The sequence below is a fragment of the Myotis lucifugus genome, unplaced genomic scaffold (assembly GCF_000147115.1).
Source record: "Myotis lucifugus unplaced genomic scaffold, Myoluc2.0 scaffold_208, whole genome shotgun sequence".
Classification (NCBI taxonomy): Eukaryota; Metazoa; Chordata; class Mammalia; order Chiroptera; family Vespertilionidae; genus Myotis; species Myotis lucifugus.
In genome coordinates this window covers 1,748,570-1,774,423 of record NW_005871256.1, presented here as the reverse complement: position 1 = coordinate 1,774,423, position 25,854 = coordinate 1,748,570, and the positions used below count along the sequence as shown (strand labels likewise).

General features: G+C 44.5%; 1 protein-coding gene across 1 annotated transcript in view; it reads left to right on the top strand.

The window, feature by feature from the left end:
- Positions 1 to 3,546: 3,546 nt before the first annotated feature.
- LMTK2 (lemur tyrosine kinase 2) overlaps positions 3,547 to 25,854 on the top strand; it is a 42,368-nt gene continuing 20,060 nt past the window's right edge. The window contains exons 1-7 of the mRNA XM_023761439.1: positions 3,547 to 3,568; positions 3,974 to 4,098; positions 6,813 to 6,957; positions 8,175 to 8,248; positions 10,761 to 10,879; positions 12,763 to 12,850; positions 24,126 to 24,259. Coding sequence (XP_023617207.1) covers positions 3,547 to 3,568; positions 3,974 to 4,098; positions 6,813 to 6,957; positions 8,175 to 8,248; positions 10,761 to 10,879; positions 12,763 to 12,850; positions 24,126 to 24,259 — 707 coding nt within the window. The remainder of the gene's footprint in view (positions 3,569 to 3,973; positions 4,099 to 6,812; positions 6,958 to 8,174; positions 8,249 to 10,760; positions 10,880 to 12,762; positions 12,851 to 24,125; positions 24,260 to 25,854) is intronic.

The following is a 25,854-nucleotide window of genomic DNA, read 5'->3' as shown; positions in this document are numbered from 1 at the left end:
AACAGTTGTAATCGAGCCTCCCAGGGGCTGGTTTGCAGTTTGCCCGCAGGGGTGTGGGGACTTCAGCTGCAGTTCCTCGGGCTGGAATTTCCTTCCTCTGTGGCCTATGCAGGCCCATCTCGCCTTCCAGCCTGTGCTAGGTTGGTTCTAGTTCTTCAACTTACGGAAGTTTTTCCTTCACTGGTATATAGAGGTTTTTTAAAGCACAGTGCTTTGGACGAACCAAGAGAAAAGCACAGTATATAAAATAGTTTTAAAAGTGATAAAACTGTAAAAATTCCTACTGGAGGCTACCTAGTAGGTTCCTTTCCAGGCAGTAATTTGTGGAGTGCTTTCGGGGGGACTGGTAGACGCTGAGTGCATGGGCCTGGTGCACTGAGGAAATCTGCGTGCGGGGGCAGCTGCCTCCGTGGTGTCCTCACCAGGTAAGCCTGTGAGTGAGGGGAGGGCCAAGCTCGGCACAACGGGTTGTGTAACACGTGGACGGCTTCTCCTGCCGACCTAATGGCTCACAGGAGAGGTTTTCTGAATCAGATAACTGAGCCGCCTTCAGGCAGTTCTGATCCAACTTGACAATAAATAGACAGTGTGTGCTGAGAAAAAAAATACGGATGGAAAGAGAGGAAAAAATGACTTAATATTTGTTATGTGGAGCTTGGAGGAGAGCCCCAGGAGTGTGTACTGTCTTAATTAACAGTGATAGACTTCAGTTCAAAGTACTTAGGTGAGGCTGTTTTTAAGTGTTAAAAGTTAACCTCGAGAGGCAAAACAGTGTGGGGTCCTGGGGAGCATGGGGTTTATACTCAGCACCACGTTCCCACTGTGTCCTCGGGCATATCAGTGTCTCACCTGTGCTGTGGAGCTGGTCGAGTTCCCTCAGCGGTGTGCTAACGATCGGATGGAATCATACTGTAGTTATCAAATCTCAGATACAATGGATTACGACACACCCTTACTTCTGTGCCATTAAAAAAGAGGAAACTCTGCCAATGAAAACCAACTTTTCGAGTATAAGATACACCTGAACATTCAGGATGTTAAAATGCAGTGGACAAACTGCATTTTAAAAATAAAAGACAATACAGTGGCTATGAAAGTGCTTTGCTGTAAGGAGCCTCAGGAGTCATATTTACTTTTTATTGCATGAGCCAGGGGAGGAAAACAAAGTTATAAGAATAAGAACCAGTGGGACACAGAAACCGAGCTGAATGAGAGAACAGGTAGCCGAACGGAGGAGAAGGCAGTGATCTTTCTGGGTTGTCTTCATTCTTAGAAAGTTGGCTGTCGCACCTCACTTAGTTGAGAAATATGCCGTGTCTGTAGCTAAGGGATTCTTTCTCTCTCTGGAAGTTGACTTCCTCCAGATTGGCTTTTGAGAGGAGTCAGCAAGCCAGCAATGTGGGTTCAGTGAATGTATAGATTTTCCTGTTTTAGATATTGTTGGTTTAGAACTTGCAGATTCTTAACAACCTCGGTTTACTGTATTAGCTGTAAATGCAGAGGCTGAGCCCCACTTGTAACAATGTGGTTTCGGCATTGCTTTCACAAACAGACTTTTGTGTTGAGAAGGAACTTAGTCCTGTTTGCAGCTGGCTTTAGGCCTCTCTCCTCTTCACTGAAGTCGTTTATGCTCAGGAATGTGTCTTGCTCACGTAGGCGTTTGGATTCGTTTTTCTTTGCTTCAGGTATTATAGTTTCGTTGCAGAAAAACGGTGGCATCATTCATAACTTGTCTCCATGCCTTCCCCTTGGTGCATTTGAACACATAAGTAGCTGCAGATGAGGATTTTAAGGAAAAATTTATTTCTGACCTTATTGTGGTAATCATTTCCCAATACATATCTATATCAAATCATCACATCATACGCCTTCAACTGACATCATGTTATATGTCAGTTATAAGCTCAATAAAACGGGGGGGGGGGGATGTTTATTTCTTAGTAAAACACCAGTAGGTGAGACTCAGCAGTTTGCTCTACTAAAGAAGATGCTCAAAATAGCCCTAGTTGGATGAGATGTTTTCCAGGTAACTTTTTGTTGAAAGTGAGATGTAAAATCTTTATGCTCTAGACAGGGATTGCACACTTTTCTATAAAGGGTCAGATAGTCAAATATTTAGGCTTTGTGGCTCACATGCAGTGTCTGTTGCATCTTGTTTTGTTTTATTTTGAAAACAATTCTTTTAAGATGTAAAAATCACTCTCATCTGCCCCCTGCTCCTACCAGTGCCATGCAGAAAGGGGCCACGGGCAGGCTCTGCTCTAGTGGACAAGCTCCTGGTTATGACCGAGGCTCCTCGGAGAAATGGCTGCTTCTAAAGCGGGAGTGGGTAAGATGCAAGAGGAGCCCGGATAACTGTAGTGCCAGCACGTTAAGGAGGTGTGGGGAAAACAGCAGAGGACAGGCACGGCCCAAAGGCCCCGTGGGCAACTGGAAAGAGCTCCCAGGGCCAAAGCTAGAACAGTTTGAGCAACAAAATAATGATAATCCTGGGTTACAACCCCAGCATATAAAAGAAATATCTGTGAGTTCATCTCTATATATAAAAAGCCAGCAACCATAACGCTGTAACGACCAGTCGCTATGACGCCAGCAAACCACTTATCAGGGGGTGGGGCCGGCCAGCCAACCTCCCGAGGCCCCTCTCCCCAGCCACCCCGCCCCTGATCCGCCTCTCCCATGGGGCCAGCAGCCAACCTCCCTGTGGCCCTTCCCCCCAGCCAGTCCAGCCCCCAGTCGCCCCCTGTACCCCAATCGGAGGTGGGGCCAACTGGCCAATAGCCTGCAGCCCCTCCCCTCAGCCGGCCTCCTACTGTCTCTTCCTCCTGACAGGCCCAGCCCCGATCTGCTGATTGGGGCTGAGCTGGTCAGACCCCACCCATGCACGAATTCGTGCACTGGGCCTCTAGTAGCTGTATAAGTGAGGGGGGAGGAACTAATCTTCCTTGCAGAAGAATTACAAATAATAAATGTAGGAGTGAGGGAAATAGAAAATCACCATTGGAACATCATGGTATTAATGGCTGCAGGCAAGACGCAGTGACAGATAAGAAAATTAGTGTGTAGAACTTAAGGGGACACAGGATATTTGCCTAACCTCAAAGTGTCTCCACCAAATACTAATCACTGGTAGTTTTAACGTATGTCCATGAATTCTGTGATGTTCCTCCAGGAAGTACAGCTTACTCCCCTGTGAGGTGCACCTGACTTTCGGACCCACTTTTAAGGAATCGAGTAGTAAAGGAGACAGTGGTTACTTCCCAGTGGTAAAACCCGGCAGAAACCACCTGGGTCAAGTGATCAAGTTCACAGGCCCAGGAACAAGTCGTGCCAACATCTTGTGTCCTTGCTATGAGGTGATGAGAAGGGTCGTTCACCCTGTGCCAGTCTAGATTCTTCCGGCATATCTATAACCTCAGTCCAATCATGAGGCAGCCCACATGGAGGAACATTCTACACCGTAACTGGCCAGTACTCTCCAAAAGTGTCAAAGTTATGAAACACAAAGCCTGAGAAACATCAGTGGTTGGAGAAGACTAAGGGGCCATGATGATTAAATGCAGTGTTGGTAACCTGGATTGAATCTGGAAAAGTTAAAGGATATTAATGGGACACCTGGTAAAATCCAAATAAAGTCTGAAGTTCAGTTACTGGTGTTGTACCAATGTTACTGTCTTAGGTTTGATACGTGCACCGTAGAAACATAAGATGTGAATGTTAGTGGGAGCTGGGGAAGGGGCATGGGGACTCTGGATTGTCTCGAACTTTTCTATAAATCTAAGATGATTTCACAATAAGATTTTTAAACCCTAGCTTCTTATCTTGGGTTGGTTGTCATCTTTATCCTGAACATTTAAGCATTATTTTATTAACTCTTGGCCCCATTTATATTTGGTGGAAAATATATTGATTTGTTTATTAAAGTTGATTTTGGAATGTCTACGATATTAATATTACTTATTTCTCTTCCCAGGGGAGTCACCTGCTGCCGAAGTTTCCTCATCTTTTGTGATCCTATCTGTGTGCAGTTTCATTATATTAATCGTATTAATTGCAAATTGTGTATCCTGCTGTAAAGACCCAGAAATAGACTTTAAGGTGAGCACAGATGGTGGGAACATTCAAAATCATCCTCTGATACATTTATCAATAGGATGGCTAAATCTTACACTCCCTTGGGAGCAGGGGTGGGCAGACTTCTTCTGTAAGAACCAATACTAAATATATTCTGCCATTGTAAATAGTAAATACCATAGGCCATGCAGGATCTTGCACAGCTACTCAACTCTCAGCTCTGCCATCGAAGTGCTACATCAGCCATAGACAGCACAGAAACAGATGTACCAATAAAACTATAAAAATGGATAGTTTGGATTTGGCACGCTAGCTGTAGTTTGCTTGCCCTGCCTGAGAGCATTATTGACAATTCTAAGTTTTGAATGGGAGGAATAGAATGTGATGATTCACTTGCTATAAGAGTGTGTATTTGCTATAAGGCCTACAAGGAAGAACAGGCTGGTTTTGATTTTCCCCAAAACTTTTGTATGCTGGTGAGTCAGTGATTGTTGAGGCCAAGGGATCCCCTCGGGTGTTTCGTGTATGAGGAGAGCATCTTTCAGTTTACCTTGAACCCTACAGCTCCCTAAGTGGGGAGAAAGAAGAATGCTGCCAATTGTGAATGCTGCCAATTGTAAATACTGCCTCATATAGCCTCAGGTGGGTAGAAGGTTTCTATTGATTTTTAGAGAGGGAAAGGAGAGAGAGAAACATCAATGAGAGAGGAACATCATCAATTGGCTCCCTCCTGCCTCCTACTGGGGATCGAGCCCTCAACCCGGGCATGTGCCCTGACCTGGAATCAATTCATGATCTCTTGGTTCTTAGGTTGACGCTCAGCCACTGAGCCACATCAGCCGGCCACCCTCCCTGAACCTTAGAATCATCTGCTGCCTAATGGTGTATCATGCTGTGGCAAAGTCTTGAGTAGCATTATTTCTAAGGTGGGAGTGATGGATAAAGTTATTTTCAATGGGAGAACCTTTAGGAATGTCCGGAAGGAAAGTTGACACAGCTCTTTTGTTTGAAGGTGTACCTCACTTATTCTGCTTCCTGCTTCCCATTAGCAATGATGCCCTAATGCATATGACAACATATATGGCATATATGGAAGAATGCCCCCTCACATGCACGTGAGAACATAAATGCTCCATCAGAGGAATCTGCCCTTGCAGCTTTCAGTTTCTTCCTTATATGGAGGGCTGTGGGAGGTGGTAGAAAATGAAAAGAAGGTTGTTCTGTGAGGAATGGAAAGCAGTCTTGTTCACTCTGTTACGTGCTGGTGGTGTAATACTCTTTCATTACCTGAGGGAATGAATGACCTTGATAATCAGCTGTATCTGTGTTAACATGGACACCAAGGCAGACCCAGCTCGCTGATGGGAACAGGTAAGATAGCTTTCTGCTGAACAAAGTCACTTCAAAGGTTTCTGCAGCTCAACTGGGGCAGCTTCAGTTTTCAAGTTGCCATCTTTAGAAAACCGGATGTTCTTAGAATGTCAGCTGCACTTGTGTGCTACAGTTTTATACTGTAATCTTGGTGTTCAGATCTCAGATTATTTTCTACCTCGATTAATTTTTTATTCTACTCTTTTCAGATAAATAGGACTTGCCTAAAAATACCTTTTCTGAGTCTTTTAACTTCCTTGTTTTGATTAAAATCACATTGTAACCAGAAGTGCATATACAATTTTAAAATAAATTGTTTTGATTCAATATGCAAAAAGATCTATGAAAGTGAATAAGAAAAAAGAATAGCTTAGACCAGCGGTTCTCAACCTGTGGGTCGCGACCCCTTTGAGGGTCAAACGACCCTTTCACAGGGGTCGCATAAGACCATCGGAAAACACATATATAATTACATATTGTTTTTGTGATTAATCACTATGCCTTAATTATGTTCAATTTGTAACAATGACAATACATCCTGCATATCAGATATTTACATTATGATTCATAACAGTAGCAACATTACAGTTATGAAGTAGCAACGAAAATAATTTTATGGTTGGGTGTCACCACAACATGAGGAACTGTATTAAAGGGTCGCGGCATTAGGAAGGTTGAGAACCACTGGCTTAGACTATAATAACTTAGAAGTAAAATTTTGAACTTAGAAGAGTATTTCCATTTTAAGTTCCATGGTCATTATAGAAAACTAGAGGCCTGATGCATGAAATTCATGCACTCGGGGAGGTCCCTCAGCCTGGCCTGTGCCCTTTCGCAGTCTGGGACCCCTCTGGGGATGTCCGACTTACTGCTTAGGCCCGCTCCCCACTGTGAGCCCAGCTTCTGGCTGAGCGGTGCTCCCCCTGTGGGAGCGCACTGACCACCAGGGGGCAGCTTGTGCATTGAGTGTATGCCCTCTGGTGGTCAGTGCACGTCACAGTGACCAGTCGTTCCGCCATTCTGTCGATTTGCATATTAGTCTTTTATTATATAGGATTTTACATTTAACTTCAAGCTGTCAGTCTAAAGAGTTACATCATATATATATATATATATATATATATATATATATATATATATATATATATATATATATAATCAAGTCTTATTTATTCTGCTGTTTGGAGTTGGAGAACCCAAGTACATATGCTTTTTACTTGAAATAAGTGTGAATTGGGGGAAAATTATGGCCACATATTCCAAATGAGTGAATAAATGTTCATATCTTAAATGTTAGCCAGTGGTTTTAAGGATTTGCTCCCAAATTGACCTATAGTCACTATAACATTGCTCTTCTTTTATGTTAGGAATTTGAAGATAATTTTGATGACGAGATAGATTTCACACCACCAGCAGAAGATACTCCCTCCGTTCAGTCCCCAGCAGAAGTGTTCACACTTTCCGTACCAAATGTTTCACTACCAGCTCCATCCCAGTTCCAGCCTTCTGCAGGTAAGACCTTCGTGTTTTCCTGAGTTCTTTCTAAGAGGTGAGACTGGGAACCTTGCTGGGAATCATAAAATAATTGTACCTGCTGTCTCCTCTGGGGGCTTATTTTTCTTCCTTCTGCTCCCTGCTGAGGCTGAATGGTCAGGCCTATTGCATTCCCGCAAAAGCTGAGTGCTTTCCTTTGGACCCTGGATCTGTTTTAAGAATAAACTGGCCTCCTCACTTCATTAGAACGGAACTCTTGGACAGAGCTTCTGCCTTCTCTTTCTCTCTTTTTTTTTGTTAATCCTCACCCGAGGATATTTTTCCATTGATTTTGTGAGAGTGGAAGGGAGGGGAAGAGATAGATAGAGAAAAATCGATGTGAGAGAGACACATCCATTGGTTGCCTCCCGCACACAGATCAAGCCTGCAAGTGAGGTAAGTGTCCTTGACTGGAATCAAACCTAGGACCCGTTAGTGCAAGGGCCTGGGTTCTATCCACTGAGCCAGGGCTCCTGCCTCTTTTTCAGTTGACAAGCTTCTCTCCTAGTTCTCTGCCTGCTTGTCATGCTGAATGGACTCTGCTGTCTTCTGGGTGCCCTGTGTTTGGGAGGAGGGGTGTATTTGGATTTGTTAATCAGATGGACTTTGCACCCTAAGATAGGGAGGGACAGTCCCTGGGGTTCCCTGCTCCATCACGAAACAGGACTAACTAAAGGCCAGCAGGATGGTGACTAGAGGTTATAGTAGTGTAGTTGGGTCAGAAAAAAAAACAGTACAAGTTATTGGAGAATCAAGGTGGGATACTCAATTACAAAATATTGTCAGTTTTAAAACGTTTTGGCATTGTTAGTTTGAAAGATGTTTTATGTATTTGTTTCTCTCTTTATTAGCACAAGTATTAAATTTATGTTGGTGTTTGAACTTTATAGGTTGTATTTTTTAAATATTTTTTATTGATATTAGAGAGAGAGGAAGGGAGGGGGAGAGAGATAGAGACGTCATTGATGACAGAGAATCACTGATCAGTTGCCTCCTGCACGCCCCCTACTGGGGATCAACCCTGCAACCCAGGCATGTGCCCTTGACTGGGAATTGAACCACTGACCTCTTGGTTCATGGGTCGATGCTCAACCACTGAGCTACACCAGCTGGCTATAGGTTGTATATTTAATATTTAATTTATTTCAGTTAAATACCTATTTTTAGTTTTTAATGTTCTTTAATTTTTCCTACAGAAGGTTTGAAGTCTCAAGTTGCCCGCCACAGTCTAAACTATATACAGGAAATTGGAAATGGCTGGTTTGGAAAGGTAAAGTGTTGTTCACTTCTATTTTTTTCCTCCTACTTATACTGTTTAGAATTTAAGGCTAATAAGAATTGTATTGCGTGACATTCCACATTCTCTCCAGATGTTGTAGTCCTCATTGATTTTTCCCATTACCCTGTGAAACTGCATGGGAATGTGAGCTTCAACATTCCTGTGTGGTATGTTTTTCTAAGAAGGTCTTTTATTTTTATTTTTTTAAAATATATTTTTATTGATTTCAGAGAGGAAGGGGGAGAGAGAGAGGGAGAGATACATTTCAGTAATGAGAGAGAATCATTGATCAGTTGCCTTCTGCACTCCTGAGGAAGTTCAAGGGAGAAAGTGGAGACAGTGTATTTAGACAAGTCTGTAGAGGAGATTTACTCTAAAGCAAGCAGAGAAATGGAGTAGGAGACCTTTGGGACCAGCCAAGATGGTAGACAAGTGGTGTCATTACTGGACTCAGAGGACAAGTTGCAGACTTGTTGGATTAGACTGTTGAAGTAAGTGAGCTGGAAATCAAAGGACTGGCAGAGAAGAAGTTAAAATTCAAGGTTTGGGACATACTATATTTATTAATTAGCTAGGCATAGACTCATGGGGGTGTTTGCTGAGATGAGATCGTAGGAAAATGATTATTGGAAGTGAGATCAAAGAACTGAGAGGTTGTGGTTTTGAAGGACTTGTCCCTGCATCTATTGAACATCAAGAATGGTAACAGTGGTGGCGGGGAGAGAAATAATGAGCCAGGTTATTGCAATAGCATACTATCATTCTTCCCCTTTTTGAAATTGATACCTTATGGTTATTAGTCTTATAGAATACTAGAGGCCCAGCGCACGAAATTCTTGCACAGGTACGGTCCCTAGGTCTGGCCTGCAATCAGGGCCATCTTCCCCAGCTGCCTGCAGCCGGCTCCACCCCCTGCCGCTACTCAACCCCGGTTCCCCACTCGCCATTGGGTGATCGGTGCCTGACGGCCAGGGGAAGGGACCAAGAGGTGGTCAGTGTGCTTCATGGTGACTGGTCCAGCGGTAGTTCTGGTCATTCTGCTGTTAGTGTCAATTTGCATATTACCCTTTTATTATATAGGATTGGCACAAGTTGGCTCTTTGAAACAAAAAAAATATGACTTTGTTAATTATCAGAATTTCTTGTTCTGTTCATGTTTCTGCCCTTATATTCCTAATAAAGACATTAAATTCTGTTTTAGTATATGCTCTCTCTTTCCAGGGCATTAACATGAATCTATTTTATAAAAAGATAAAATAACTTCTAAAAGCCAGCCTTTAGTTTTGATCATTCTCAAATTAAATAAAAACTTTTACTTCATCATCATTTTTACTTTAGACTAGAGGCCTGGTGCACGGGATTCTTGCACTGGTGGGGGGCGTGGCATCTCAGTCAGCTGAGCGGCTATGGACCCGCCCTCTGAGCGGCTGCTCCCTGGTCCGGCATCTTTCATGGAGCCGGAGCACTCATCTCTCCAGAGGACCCGGTTGGGGCTGGGCCCAGGGACAATAGCACTGAGAGGCGGCGGAGTAGGCCTCAGTCCCACGGTGGCCACAAACTCACCTCCCAGCCTCTGGGGTCAGCTTTGCAAGCCTGGTGGTGGCACTGTACAGCCTGCGGGCATTTGGAGGAGGCGGCAGGGAGTGAGGAGGAGGAGCCTGCGATGATCGCAGCCCGGGTTCCTGCCAGTCGGTCCGGGGGTTGCAGCGGGAGCAACCGCTCATCACAGTCAGCCAAGCGATGCTCCCACTGTGGCAGCCCACTGACCACCAGGGGGCAGCTCCTGCGTTGAGCGTCTGCCCCTTGGTGGTCAGTGTGCGTCATAGTGACTGGTCAACCGGTTGTGTTCTGGTTGTTCTGCCATTTGGTCGCTGGCTTTTATTATATAGGATATTATATTTTGGAACGCCTTAGCATTATCTTATATTACATTTAATATTTCATGTGTAACTTATTTTCATTCTCATTTAGTTTTCTATTGATTTCAGTGCTATATTCCCTCCTGCACTGAGTTTTGATTAAGATTTTAGTACAAGACAAGGGCCTGGAATAGTGGGAATGCCATGGATTTTTAGCATTGTAATGCGGTGATCATTTGTTTGTACATTGGCTCTTTGTCAGTTTACTTTCTCTATGTGAGGGACAAAAATAAAAAAACTCATCTGAAGTGTTTTTGAGAAATATTTAAGTTATGTTTGAACTGAACTTCCAGATTACTCTTCTCTAATACCATTGGAAATTTCCATGAAAGTAAAATACATTTTTAAGTAAGTAGAAAAGAGATACACATAAATTTATGAATATTGTAAATATCTAATGAATGGTTTAAAACTGAAGGTTGTATTTTACTTTTCCAAGCTTTTTGTGAAGTAGTATTTAAAATAATAGAAGGCCATCTGCCTGTTGCTGAATTTGTTTTCCTGTATTCCATTTCCTAATAAATGAGACACACTTCTTTACCATTTTGTTGGAAGTGAAATGAAAACCTGTTCTTTGGTTTTAGGTCCTCCTTGGAGAGATTTACACAGGCACTAGTGTAGCAAGAGTAATAGTGAAGGAGTTAAAAGCAAGTGCAAGCCCAAAGGAACAAGATACTTTTTTGAAAAATGGAGAACCGTATTAGTAAGTAAACCTTAATGTATGTTCTGTAAACGCAGTGTGTGGTCTTTTGAAAATCACGTGTTTAAAAGTACTTTGTAATTACATTGTAAAGTATATAAATGTTGAATCACTATATTGTACACCTGAAACTAATACTGTATACCAACTATACTTAAATTAAAAAAACAACAAATCTAAAGGGAGCTATAGAACATGAGAGTTCCTAGTCAGGAAAAGGATAGCATTGTAATTCCAAAAGCAAGAACTAGAGCACGATTGTCAAGGTTCTTGGCAACAAATTGATTTTGTGGCCCTAAGGGAGAATGAAAGATTGAGATTTGTCAGCCAGGCACAGGGGACCTCAAAGGAAACTGACATTGATGTCACAGGCACATCTGCTCGTCCTGCTTATTCCACTGCATGTCATGTTGTGCACCTGTCATGGATAACGAAAATGAACTCATTTAGGAAATCTCTCTCTCTATCTCTGTATGGACAGATTGCAAAACTTCATCCGAGGAACAATATTTTAAATATATCACTTAAGTTTTTCGGCGGCTGTAAGCTTGCGAGGTCCGGCCGGCTGAGGACGTCGGATCCATTGCCCTCCCAGCGCTTCGACCCTTCCCTGAAGGCTCTTAATAAAACAGATTGTTCCTACAAAAAATAAAATAAAATAAAATAAAATAAAATAAATAAATAAATAAATATATCACTTAAAATTACAACATTGTTAGATCTAAGAATATTTTATCTACCAAATAAGTTTGCTTTTGTGTAAACCAAAATATTTTTTAAGGCCCCCAAAAACTAAACTTTGAAATTTCTCTTTGCAAAATACACAATTTAAATGAGATCCAGAGTCTCATAACAAGACTCAAAATGAAAATGTGTCACAGTAGGTGAATGCTTAAACAAACTGATACTCCATACCAGGGACTACTCAGCAATAAAAAGGAATAGTATATAAGGTAGATGCCTAGAAGTAGCTGGGCTATTTAGTATGTGGATTGAAATGCTTATTGATACAGGCAACAACTTGGGTAATCTTGAGGGCATTATGTTAAGTGAAAAAGTCCATCTTAAAAGGCCACATACTGTATGATTCCATATAGGTAATATTCTCAAAATGAGAACATCATAGAAATGGAAAACAGATTAGCTGTTGCCAGGGCTTGGGGAGGCAGTGGGGTGGCTTAAACTGACCCAGGGTAACTTGGGGAAGGTCTGTGTGGTGATGGAGCACTTCTGCATTTCTGTTGGGTTGGTGGTTTGGTGGTTGTGGGAATCTACCCATGTGATAACAGCACACACACGTACACACATGGGTGCTGTGTCAGTGCCCTGGTTTTGGTACTGCACTGTGGTTGTCAGATGTAACCAGGGGAAACCAGGCGAAGGAAAGGTGGGACCTCTTTATACTACCTTTGCAACTTATTGTTAAGTCATGATTGCTTCAAAATAAAAAGCTTTTTAAAAAGCTATTTTGGCATATCTTTTTTTATAAACCTTCTTTTGGACAAAATATTTTCCAGAAAAGAGTTTGCATATGTTATGGAAATATATGGAAATACTAGTAGTATATAAGGTAGATAGCCTAGGAGTAGCTGGGCTATTTAGTATATGGATTGAAATGCTTATGAACTTTATATATTTGCCCTGCCTTTTTAAAAGTGCTACTTCAAAATGGTCATCTATAAATTAAAATTACTAAAATTAGAGATTTTGAAAATGTTCACCTGATTACCTTTGAATTATTTAATCATTAGGTAACAATCAATCTGTTAATGAGTTCTTTTCAGCTTATCCTATTTAAATCATGATGAATGTTAAAATGTGGTTACTGTTTGAACAGTGTTACTCGCGTGCTCTCTGATGAACGTACTGTGACTGTTTTTCCCCAGTATTCTTCAGCATCCGAATGTTCTTCAATGCGTCGGGCAGTGTGTAGAAGCGATTCCCTACCTTCTGGTGTTTGAGTTCTGTGACCTGGTAAGTTTTTAGTAGAAATTCACGTCAAGCATGCAAGAGGTTTGACAGATAGAAATGCTGGAGGAGGGGCAGCTTTCGCTTCTGTCCTCCATATTAAGAACTTAATGAAGTATTCATTCATGACCTTTGATAATAGTATTAGTGTTATTTTATGCTTCATCCCTCTGCTAAGCTATTCTTATGCATTGCTTATCTAATCATATTTCTCTCTCTCTCTTTTTTTAATCCTCACCTAAGGATATTTTTTCTAATGGCCACTCATCTATCGATATGCACTTGGGCTGCTACCAAATCTTGGCTATTGTAAATAATGCTGCAGTGAAATAGGGGTGCATATATTCCTTTAAATGACTATTTTAGGTTTCTTTGGATATATTCCCTGAAGTCCCATTTTTAGTTTTTTGAGAAAACTTCATACTGTTGTCCACAGTGACTGCACCAGTCTGCATTCCCACCAACAGTGCACGAGGGTTCTCTTTTCTCCATATCCTCGCCAACAATTGTTTGTTGCTTTATTGGTGATAGCCATTCTGACAGGTTTTAATTTGCATTTCTGTGATGATTAGTGAAGTTGAGCATCTTTTCATGTCTGTTGGAGAAGTGTCTATTCAGGTCCTTTGCCCATTTTTTAATTGTATTATTTGGTTTTTTTGGTGTTGAGTTATATAAGTTCTTTATGAATGTTGGATGTTAACCCCTTATCAGATATATCATTGGCAAGTATGTTCTCCCATTCAGTGGGTTGGCTTTTCATTTTGTTGACGATTTCCTTTGCTGTGCAAAAAGTTTTTAGTTTGATATCGTCCTATTTATTTATTTTGTTTTCCTTACCTGAGGAGATATACAATATTAGAAAAAATATTGCTACGAGAAATGTCTGAGATTTTTCTGCCTATGTTTTGTTCTAGGATTTTTATGGTTGAAACACATATTTTATGTGACTCTCCTCAGCCATATTGGGAGAATGTTACTCTTGAAAGCTGAACATCTGGAAAGAGCTCCCATCTCCTCCCCCCACCCCCAAGCTGTCATAGGCAGGACAGAGCTAATGGCTATTTCAGTTAAGTCCACCATCTAGTGATACATTGATCAACAATCCTATATAATAAAAGCCTAATATGCAAATTGTCCCCTCGACCAGGAGTTAGACCAGGGGGCGGGGCCAGTGGCAGTGGCAGGTGGCTGGGAGAAGGGAGGTGCCCCTGGCCAGCAGCCGCTAGGGACCCTACCTGTGCACTAATTTTGTGCACTGGGCCTCTAGTAAAATTTATAAAACAGTAGTTACTTCTCAAAAAATTAAAATGGAATCACCATGTGATCCAGCAATTTCACTTCTAGGAACATAGAATTGAAAGCAGGATCTTAAAGAGATTTCCATGCACCCATTTCACAGCAGCATTATTCACAATAGCCAAGAGGTAGAAGCAACCCAGGCGTCCATCAATGGTTGAATAATGAACAAAATTGGTTATATCCGTACAATGGGATATTATTCTAATGTGCTAAGTGAAATAAGCCAAATCACAAAAAGACAAATACTGTATGATTCCACCTATATGAGGTATCTAAAGTAGTCAAACTCAGAGACAGAAAGTGGAAGGGTGGCTGCCAAGGGCTGGGAGGAGGGGGATGGGGAGTTGGTATTTAGTGGGTACGGCGTTTTAGTTTGGGAAGATGAAGAAAGTTCTGTTGGTTGGATAGTGGTGATGACAGTTACACAGCAGTGTAAATGGATGTAATGCCCTTGAACTCTGCACTTAGAAATGGTTAAGATAATTTTATATTATGCATTTTACCACAATTCTTTTTTTTTCTTTTCTTTTTAAAAAATATATTTTATTGATTTTTTTACAGAGAGGAAGGGAGAGGGATAGAGTTAGCAACATCAATGAGAGAGAAACATCGATCAGCTGCCTCCTGCACACCCCCCACTGGGAATGTGCCCGCAACCAAGGCACATGCCATTGACTGGAATCGAACCTGGGACCCTTCAGTCCGCAGGCCGACGCTCTATCCACTGAGCCAAACCGGTCATGGCTTACCACAATTCTTAAAACATTGATAATTACCCACTATTATTTAAGGTCCTATACTCTGTGTTACCTATACTAGGAGGAGGCAAGAAATTCCCAGATTTCCTTGGGAAATCTATCTGTCAGTACTTGGAATGGCTAGTCTCATGTCAAAATAAAGGCCTTTAACCCAGGGATCCTGCCAGGGTGCCCAGTAGTGAGAGGTCACATTTGTCTCCTTGGGCAGTTTCGTGCTCATCACCTCTAGGCCCTAGTCAACTTCAGAAGCTCTCCTGCAGCAAGGACCAGGGCCTCCACGGTCACTGGCCCTGAGGTCTCGGTCTCTACGCTCGGTTTGCAGAGGCTCAGTGTCAGGAACGGTCAGGTGGGGTCAGCCCGGTGAGCCAGAGAGGGCCTGCCTGAGCGGAGGGGCGCCACCAAGGCCAAGCCGCCCAGCCTGGGAACAAGCAGCTGCAGCACAGTGAAAGGAGCCACTATCTTCACATGTTCTCAGTAGGTCAGGAGCTATTGGATGAGCACTGGCCTTTCAGTTGTCACCAGGCACTGATCATGCTCAGTGATAACATCTTTTAAGTAGAAAGGAGAGAATATTTTTGCACTTACTTAATTCCTTGTAAGATAGAATTACCAGCTTGTTTTTCAAAAACACTTTATCTTAGGATTTTATGAAAGAAAATGAAAACACTTCTGAGTGAATTTGGCAGCTGGACCGCAGCCACTGATTTGTGATGCTGGTGGTGCGGTGTTTATGAAAGGAGCCCTCACTGCGGGGCGTTGTCTGTGATTTGTTGCCATGGCAAGTACACAGGGCCATCAAGTGAACAGGGAGGCAAGGAGATTGCTTTTTGGGTAAGGATCACTCATTCAACAAAAACATATCAAGCATCTATTAAGTACAAAGAGCTGGGCAGTGCCCTGGGGACCCAGAGGTGAGTCACCCCGATCCCTGCCTTTTCTGCCTGTAGAGCCAGGCGGGCCTGCTTCAGATGCTCATTCTGCCACTTCCTTGTGTATCACCTTGAAAAGTTACCTAAACTCCTTAAGCCTTACTTTAGACATCTGTGAAGTGGGGATAATACTGCCTTCCTCACAGGCTACTCTCACCGTTAATAAGATTATGAACGTAAATTGTTGGGCTTATAGTAAGTGCTCAGGAAATGTAGGGTTTTTTTTTTCATTTTTAGTTACTTAAATTCATTTATCATAATCATCGAGTAAAGATTTGAGTAGTGTGTGTAGAAGAAATCTAACTGGAGCCATTGGGGAAGGCTTGGCCGAGGAAATGTGTGTGATCTGAGTGTGAAAGAGTGAGTGGATTGACTTCCTTGGCACAAAAGGGTATCAGGAACAGCACGGGCCGGGCCCAGCGGTTGGGGGGGGGGGGGGGGGCAGCGGACGCTCCTGCGGGCTGCAGAGTCTAGGCGGCGGGTGAGGAGAAGCAGGTTGGCATCTGCTGGGAAAGATCAGTTGGATGAAAAGCAATGACACCACTGGGGAGACCAAACTGCAAGTTGAGGTGATAGAAGGTCGTAGGTTACACTTGGCTCTTGTCTTCGTCTTTCTCCCTTCCCCAGGCCTGGCTGCTGCCCTGGGCCCGTGGCGCTGGCTCTTTGCTGGCAGGCTGTCCTGACTGCTTGTGTCCAGGCCGTCCTGCCCTCCGGACGCCTGCTTCACTCCACCCTGGGTTTGCTGAGGCTGGTTACTCTGTAGCAGGCTCTGTGTCCTCCCTCATGTCACAGGTCCTCACTGCTGGGGCACCGAGGTGCACACCTGGAGTTGATGTGTCGGGTGAGCGCGAGGGGAAACTGTTCTCTCTAGGAATCTGATGCCACTAGAACATTTAAACTTACACGTGTGGCTGGCACGTTCCAGTTGCGCAGCTCTGCCCCATGTTGTGTCTGGAGAAGTACAGTATGAGGTTCAGGTGTACTCTGAGTTTTAGAACAGTCCACACTCCTGTTCTTGAAGTAAAATCTGTTACATTTCCTAGTTAACAAAGATAAAACTTTCAAACAGAATCAGTTAGATTTTACTTAAAGTAAAATACTTTCCATATTGCCTCTTTTTGCTAGCTTTAATGTGAAAAATAATGAAGTAATAAATATTAAGCCCAATAAAATGTTGAAACTAGAGATTTTCTCCTAAATTCATTATTATATTGTTAAGTTGAAATATGATGGACTGCTTTGTGGAAAATGATTGTCTCAACTTTGATTTGGGAGAACGTCTTTTAAAACTCCTCAGTAAGTTTTTCTTTTCCCCTCACTCATTAAGCAATGATATCCACATTAAGCAATGATGTCCCTCGATATCCACAGGGGATTGGTTCCAAAGTCCGCCCAGATACCAAAATCCACAGATGCTCAAGACCCTTATGTACAACTAGTAGCCCGGTGCACGAAATTCATGCACTGGGGTGGGGGCGGGGAGGGGCCCCTCAGTCTGGCCTTCACCCTCTCCAATCTGAGAGGTGGTGTCATTGCTTTTCATCCAACTGTCCTCAAGCTCTGAGACCCCTCAGGGAATGTCCAACTACCTGTTTGTGCCCACACTTTTAACAGATAACAGCTCCATTGTTGTTCCTTTCTTATGCTTAAAACCATTGGAATTAGTAGGTATTCAAAGTGTGTATACATTTTGGGGGGACACCCTGTATATCTCTAGTCAGTGGTGAAAGAAACCAACAGCAGATTTGGAACCCCCAGACAGGGAACCTTGCTCATTCCCCACATGTCTCCCCACTTCACTTTCCACCTTCGTGGGCAGCAGGAGAATCAATGTTTTCTCTCATTAATTCGGAAAAGCACATCCTGTTACCCGTTGCCTGGCAGGAGTGCACTAGGCCCCAAGCAAGCTCAGTCAGGGCAGCCTTCACTCATGGGTGCTGGCACCCAAAGTGCACATTCCTCCTCTACAGTCGCCCTGACTATCCCACTGTTTCACTGAGAGGACGGAATTCCTCTCCGCCTCTGGGCTCTTGATCTTGAACGCTGACCGAAGGCACCTCAGAGAGGGCCGCCCGCACCCACCAGGTGTGTCTGTCTGCACCTGCTCCTGCCTCAGCACCTGCATTAACCCCTCAGAGGTGATCTCGTAGCTGCACTGGCCTCCGTGGGAACAGGGCATCACCACTCCGCCCTCTCACTGTCATCTCACAGGCGCCCACCCTCAGCACCCAGAACACCCAGACACTCTCCAAAGGACGTGAGCACATCAGAGGGGATGTGTGCACATCCTGTGGGGGTGTTAGGCATGCTGGGTTGATGGAAGTGCGGTGGAGAGGCGGGGGCAACTTGTGCACGCCTTGGTTTGCAACTGTTGCAGGCCTGGGAGGGTGACAGTGTGCTGGGGGATGTTCGCACGCCAGGCGGGTATGTGCACACTGGAGGCCTCTGGCTTTGCAGATCCGCAAACCCCCATGGTGCGGCCAGGAGGACGTCAGTCTGGCCCGCCACAGTGGCTGTCCCTGCGATCCTGCACCTTCTGGGCCAGGAGGCGGATCTTGCGCAGTCACTCCTGGGCGCTGATGGCTGCCTCCCCGCCGTGAAAGGTCACGGATCCGAGTCCCGGGACCGTGCACAGCCTCAAGCTCTGCCCCCCCGCCTGGCAGGGTCACAGATCCGTGTCTTGGTCCCGTGGACAGCCTCAAGCACTGACCCCCGCCTGGCAGGGTCACAGATCCGGGTCCCGGACTGCGGACAGCCTCCCGTGCTGCCCCCCTGCCCACCAGGTCACGGATCCGGGTCCCGGGACCACGGACAGCCTCAAGCACTGCCCCCCGCCCGGCAGGGTCACGGATCTGGGTCCCGGGACAGCAGACAGCCTCAAGCACTGCCGCCCCGCCTGGCAGGATCACAGATCTGAGTCCTGGACTGCGGACAGCCTCTCGCGGTGCCCCCCGTCTGGCAGGGTCACAGATCTGGGTCCTGCGACCGCGGACAGCCTCAAGCACTGCCGCCCCACCCGCGAGGACATGGATCCAGGTCCCAGACCTCGGACAACCTCAAGCACTGCCCCGCACCTGGCAGGGTCACAGATCCGGGTCCCAGACCGCAGACAGCCTTGCCTGCTGCCGCCTGCCTTCAGTATGCAAATTAGCCGCCATCTTGTTGCTTCAGGGTGGGGGTCCCCACTGGGGTGCCTGGCCAGTCTGGGTGAGGGGCTGAGGGCTTTTTTCAGGCTGGCGGGTGACTGAAGCTCCAAACCTCTCCTTTTTTATTTTTTTTTTATTTATTCTGGCATTTATTTACCTTCTATGCCTGTCACTGGAGCTGAGAGCCAGCTTTCTCTCTGAGGCTCGGCTGCTGAAAGCAGGTTTCTGGCATTTGTTTACCTTCTGTATTCGAAACAATGTTGCGGTCCTGCTGGCTTAAGCCTGGCTGACTAAAGCAGGTTTCTGGGGTTTTGTTTAGCTTCTATATTTGTTACAATGTTTCAAACTGCAAGCTCAGAGGCCGGCAAGGCAGGCGGGGAAGCTTGGCTTCCTCCGTCACTGAAGCAAGCAAGCCTCCCTGTTCACTTCAAGCTGCCTGGCTGCCGGCCGCCATCTTGGCTGGCAGTTAATTTGCATATCTCCCTGATTAGCCAATGGGAAGGGTAGCGGATGTATGGCTAATTACCATGTTTCTCTTTTATTAGATAGGATGGTGTTGTATTTGCATATAATCCATGCACATCCTCATGTATACTTTTTTCTTTTTAATCCTCACCTGAGGATATGTTTATTGATTTTAGAGAGAGAGGGAGGGAGAGAAAAAGAGAGAGAAACATCGATGTGTGAGAGAAAGATTGATAGGTTGCCTCCTATATGTGCCCATACCAGGGATTGAACCTGCAACCTAGGTATGTGCCTTGACTGGGAATTGAACCCGCAAGCGTTTTAGTATAAGGGATGACACTGCACCTAGCCATCTGACTGGGGCCATCCTGTATACTTTAAGTCATCTCTAGATTACTTATAATACCTACTACAATGTAAATGCTATATAAATAGTTGTTATACTGTGTGGTAACAAGAAAAAAAATCTACATATTCAGTTCAGATGCGATCACTGTGGGTCCAACTACTAGTACATGTCAGCAACAATTTCTTTTTCAAATACTTTTGATCTGTGTTTGGTTGAATCTACAGGTGGGGAACCTGTAGATACAGAGGGATGGCTATATTTGCCAAACTCATGGTGTCATAGATTCTGGGGACACAGAATCAGACAGAGCCCCAGCCCTGTGTAGCTTATTTCTGGTGGGAAGGACAGACCAGCAAAGTGCCAGTTAGGACTGGGGGTGATTTTAAGCAGTGGCTGCTCAGGGTGGAGGCAGGGAGGTTTTGGTCTGATGCACTGGGAAAGCGGTGCCGCTTCTGAGAAAGAACAGATTGGTGGAGTTTCACACAGGACATGTGAGGTTTGAGGTGTCTCTTAGGTCATCCAGGAAAGGGTATCAAGTCAGCAATTGGACAAATGAGCCTAGGGCTCAGGAGATGGAGGGGTTTGGGGCCAGGAAAGGTATTTGAGTGATTTATTTATAAGCCATGGGGTGGGTAGAATCACCCGGGAATGAGTGTCACAGTGATGAGGACCAAGGACTGAGCCCTGGGGTGTGGCAGCACTTATAGATCAGTGAGAGGGGAAGGATCCAAGAAAGGGCATGAGAAAGGAGTGGCCAGTGGGACAGGAAGAAAGCCAGGAGGCTGTGGGGAAAGGGAAGGGGCCCATCACTTGGTTATGCTGGTGAGACTTGGACCAGGGACCAGCATGTGGCAGAGGCGGTCAGCCATAGACCTAACCCCTTGGGAGCAGCCACAGCTGAGCATGGGGGGAGGGGCAGTGGTTTTGGGGGAGTGAAGGATTAAGAGAGAGTGGGGGGCCAGGAGGAGGAACAGCCAGAACAGACCAGGCTTGTGAGGGTTATCTGGGAATAGAAGAGGGAACTGTGGTGGCAGTGGGAGAGGAGTGGGGGCCGAGGAAACTTGTTTGGGTCTTTGTTGGATTTACCTGAGAGGTATTTGAGCATTGGAGTGGCAGAAGGGATGGGCTCACCAAGAGGTTGAGCTTAGGAAGGCAACGGGGTGACTATATATATAAAAGCCTAAGCGACCAGCCAACCAGCCGATAGCTATGACGTGCACAGACCACCAGGGGACAGGCGCTCAACGCACTCCAGGACCCCTCTGGGGATGTCGGACTGCCGGTTTCAGCCCTATCCCCGCAGGCCAGGCCAAGGGACCCCACCGATGCACGAATCCGTGCACTGGGCCTTTAGTCCATATTAACAGACAGAGGTGTGGAGGTGCATAAGGGTGGATGGAGTGGTGGGGGGGGCTCAAGTGGTAGTGAGAAAAAGTAGTTGTACAGACAGGGACAGGGTCCCTGGGGCTGCAGCTGTGATAGTCAGCAATGCTCAATATGTGGCTATGTAGGCCATTCATCCTTTCATTCACATTTTTGTTAAAAAATGATAACTCTTCCCCCCCCCCCCAAATCATCCTACCAAACATAAATAACTAAATTTTCAGTTATAAAGCTATTTAGTTGTTTGGTGTTTACATTGTATTTAAATTAATTCGTTGTCCTCAGTATCCTGCCAAAAGCTGGATAAAACCCTCATGGCAGTTTGTGTTGGAATTTAAGTAACCCACTTAAAGGTCTGTTATTCACCGGAGGACTCAAGAAGCCATTCCCATTTGTTCTGTTAGCTGAGTTCTTTGTACGCATAGCACTTTGCTGCCATCTAGTGTCATAAATTTTTCTTTGAGTTTTTTGGGGGAGGATCTGAGACATTTTTTTGCAGAATACATTGCTGTTTTTAAGTGTTGGGCATTTTTTGAAAAAAAAATATTTTATTGATTTCAGAGAGGAAGGGAGAGGGAGAGAGAGAGAAAGAAATATCAATGATGAGAGAGAACCATTGATCGGCTGCCTCCTGCACACTCCACACTGGGGATCGAGCCCGCAACCTGGGCATGAGCCCTTGACTGGAATCGAACCTGGGACACTTCAGTCCCCAGGCTGACGCTCTATCCACTGAGCCAAACTGGCTAGGGCAGTGTTGGGCATTTTTAATAGCGAACCAAAGCAGTAATCCGACTACTCACTAAACATGGTTAAAACATAAAACAAACTAGATATCGAAAAACGCTTTGTTTTGGATAAAATGGATCAATTTTTAGTACTTATTTAATAGGAACATTTTTATTGTATAATTAAAGCTTTTATTCAGATTTTTCTTTTAAATGGAGAGCTCTTACAGATCTTTCTATCTAACCCTGGATCCTGCCAGTCATCACACATCTCACCCATGAGAAACTGCTCAGGCTCCTTGTAATTGTTGATGTAAACGCCTCACCCCAGGTTAGGGATCTACGGGGAGAGGCTTTGGGTTTTTGCCCAGCTAGAAACATTAGGAGTGTTAGCATTAGGAAGCAGAATCTCCTGTTGGTTATGTTTGTCTTCTAGTGAAATTTGGGGAGTGGACTCAGTTGTGGAGAGAAGATACTTTAAGAACAGTGAGTGGTAATGAATATATTTCAGATAACCTTGGGCAGTAACTGCGCCCACTCTGCCTCCCTCCGCTTCATGGCAGAGTCTCTCGTGAAGTGTTCCTGGTTTGCCAGCAACTTCTGTGTTTGCTTTGAGAATTAGCCAGACACAGCCAGTGTAATGCTACCTGGTGTGGGGTAACTTTTACCGTAGATGGGTACTTCTGGAAAGGGATTAGACAAATGAATTTAAGCTGCCATTTCATTGGTAATATAAATAAATTAAGCTATTTGTTTTCATACTTAGTTTCTATGTGGTCTACCTTATAAAAATCCCACAGCCTGTAGGCCTGGACTTTTTTTTACTGGAATTTTTCTGGGTTAATTTATTGTCATCCAAATCTGTTTTTATTCCCACCACTCCATGCTGGGGAGAGCTTAGCATGATTGTATAAAGCTTTAATTTGGAATTAAATCACATCAATAAATATTTAGTCGTATGGTAAAGAGAATGCAGAATACTTATTTCCTCAAAAGTGAATTCCCGAAAGCATGCAGTCTGGAATGAAAATGAATTAGTCATGAAATAAAGACAGTAGTAACATGGGGAGCCAGGCGGAGTACCTGGGAGCTAGCTCAGTGTTTACCTGTACGTGTAGTGCGTGTCTAAGTGTGAGTTTGTGCATCTTCCTGCCCAGGCTGCTGTCCTTTGAATAGGCTGCTTAGCTTCATGAATTTTTCTTGAGGGACTGGAATGTTCTTTCTCACGGTGGTCTGTTGCGGCCAAAAGGTAAACTGAGTGGGGGGTGAAAGGATTAAGGAAAGACAGATAAGAGAATGAAAGCTGGGTCTCGGTGCGATGCTGCTCCCTGATGAGGAGACAGTGCCAGCGCCCACAAGCCGTGTCTTTTTTTTTATAGCAGATGCCACGAGGCAAAGTAGGGGCGTGATGAAGTTGTTTACAGCATTCTCGTGAGTTTCAACCTCACTCAACTACATGCACCTGAACTCTAGCACAAGGCACGTGGGGTTACGTATTTGGACCATAGGTTCAAGCTTACAACCACAGCCGTTGGCTATAATTGTGCTGGGCGGGCCCTGCCCTCCAGCTGGGACTTGCACGTGGCAATGAGAGGACCCTGTCCTTTCATTAGTCCGAGGCTTGAACCTAGCCAAGACACTGTAACCGCGCCCCATAGTGGTCTTTGCACAACACGGGGTCTGGGAGAAGCTGGCAGACACCTGAGGCAGTTGGTACCAGTACTGCACTTACTTACCCTTTCTTTTCCCGTTCCATTGTTCTGTCCCTCTGCCTTGTTCATGAGGGCCTGGGAGTAGCCTTCATGATGGGGTGCTCTCTGACCTGTGTCTCCAGGCACCCCCAAAGGTAGTGCTAGGGACACTATTTCTTTTACTCTCTTATCATCTCTATTCCCTGGAAATTTCTGTACTTCTGCACTTAGTTTAAAGTGTGCACCATTGCAAAGTTACCTTTTTTACTGTTTTGTCTTACATGGGTTTATATAACAAAGATAAGCTGGCATTTAATCAGAATGATCCTAAAGGTGAATAGTGTTTTCTATACTTTTGAAGTATTTGGTTGAAGTATTTTGTAATTTGAAACTTGTTCAGTCTGAGTTGCTTTATTAAGCTAACTCTAAGTGATTTCTAATAAATAATCTTCATAACTAACGTCAGTTAAGGCACATGTTTAGTTGCCCATTTGTTGTCTGCTTGTAAAAGCAAACTGCACTGATCTTTGCAGGGCGATCTGAAAGCGTACCTGCGCAACGAGCAGGAGCACGTGCGGGGGGACTCGCAGACCATGCTGCTGCAGCGGATGGCGTGTGAGATCGCCGCGGGGCTGGCCGCCATGCACAAGCTGCACTTCCTGCACAGGTGGGTCCGTCCGGCGGGGAGAGGCGTGCAGTTTGTCAAAGGGCCTATCAAAAGCTCCAAGAGACAGGCTGTAGAGTCCGCTCTGGTTTAAATCGTAGACGCTGCCCTGTGCAGAAAGGTAAACACCTTTCTGTCAAAGCTTTCCGGTCCTACTCACACAACCGCAGCTCCTTGGGCACATTTTGTTCAGATCATTGATGTAATTTTTGTAATTAAGACAACAAAGGGCTTTGAGTCCCACCTGATATGATGGTACCGTGAACCCAAAGGGAGAGTTCTGCTTATTCTTTAGCCTTTTGAGCTCTGATTTATGTTTAAAATATGTTTAACCCTTTTTGGTCCAACGTCGAGGCTGACTCGACCAGTTTCAAAAGATACCACACTATGAAATGTTTTAAAGAATAAACTCTTTGATTGAACATACTTAATAATATAACCAGTGAATTTTTGGTTTAAACTTTAAAATAAGAACATTAAAAAGTTCAACATTCAATCCCTTCAATTAATTTGGACCAGACTGTTTGAATTCCAAAAATAAAATTGGACCGCAAAGGGTTAAAATTATTTCTTGGGTCTCCTGGGAAACCAGGCAGTGTCTCTTTAGTTGAATTTAATTAAAACATTTAACTCTTACACCTCATGATTTCACTCATTTGTGGAATATAGAGAACAACATAGACTGATGAATAGGGACAGATCCAAAGATAGAGAAACAGCGATCAGACTATTAATCCCCAGAGGGAAAGTAGGGGAGGGAGGGGGCAAGGGGAAGAGATCAACCAAAGGACTTGTATGCATGCATATAAGCCAAACCAATGGACATGGACAACAGGGGGATGAGAGCATGACTGGGGGGGGGAGGATGGGGGTTTAATGGGGGGGATGAGGACACATTTGTAATACCTTAACTCATTGGTTCCCAAACTTATTTGGCCTACCGCCCCCTTTCCAGAAAAAATATTACTCAGCGCCCCCTGGAAATTAATTTTTTTAAAATTTTAATAGCAATTAAACAGAAAGATATATGCCCCCAAATGCACCTGTGGCCATCACCGCCCCCCTGGATCGCTGCAGCGCCCACCAGGGGGCGGTAGCACCCACTTTGGGAATCACTGCCTTAACTAATAAAGAATTAAAAAAAAAACATTTAACTCTTAATAATCTAAAGACCTAAAAAGGTACACCTGTGTGTATTGATGTTAAGGAATGTCTATGAAACATTATATTTTTTAAAAGGCAGGTTGGCTCGGCTGGTGTGGCTTAGTGGTTGAGTGTCAACCCAGGAACCAAGAGGTCGCAGGTTCGATTCCCGGTCAGGGCACATGCCTGGGTTTTGGACTCAATCCCCAGGAGGGGGCGTGCAGGAGGCAGCCAATCGATGATGTTCCTCTCTCTCATTGATGTTTCTATCTCTCCCTTCCTCTCTCTCAAAATCAATAAAAAATTTTTTTTTAAAAAAAGGCAGGTTTTACTGGGATATATTTATAGAATGACAATTTTTTAAAGATTGTATTGATTTGAGAAAGAGGGGGGAAAGGAGAGGAAGATAGAGAAACATCGATCAGCAGCCTCCTGCACGCCCTCTACTGGGGATC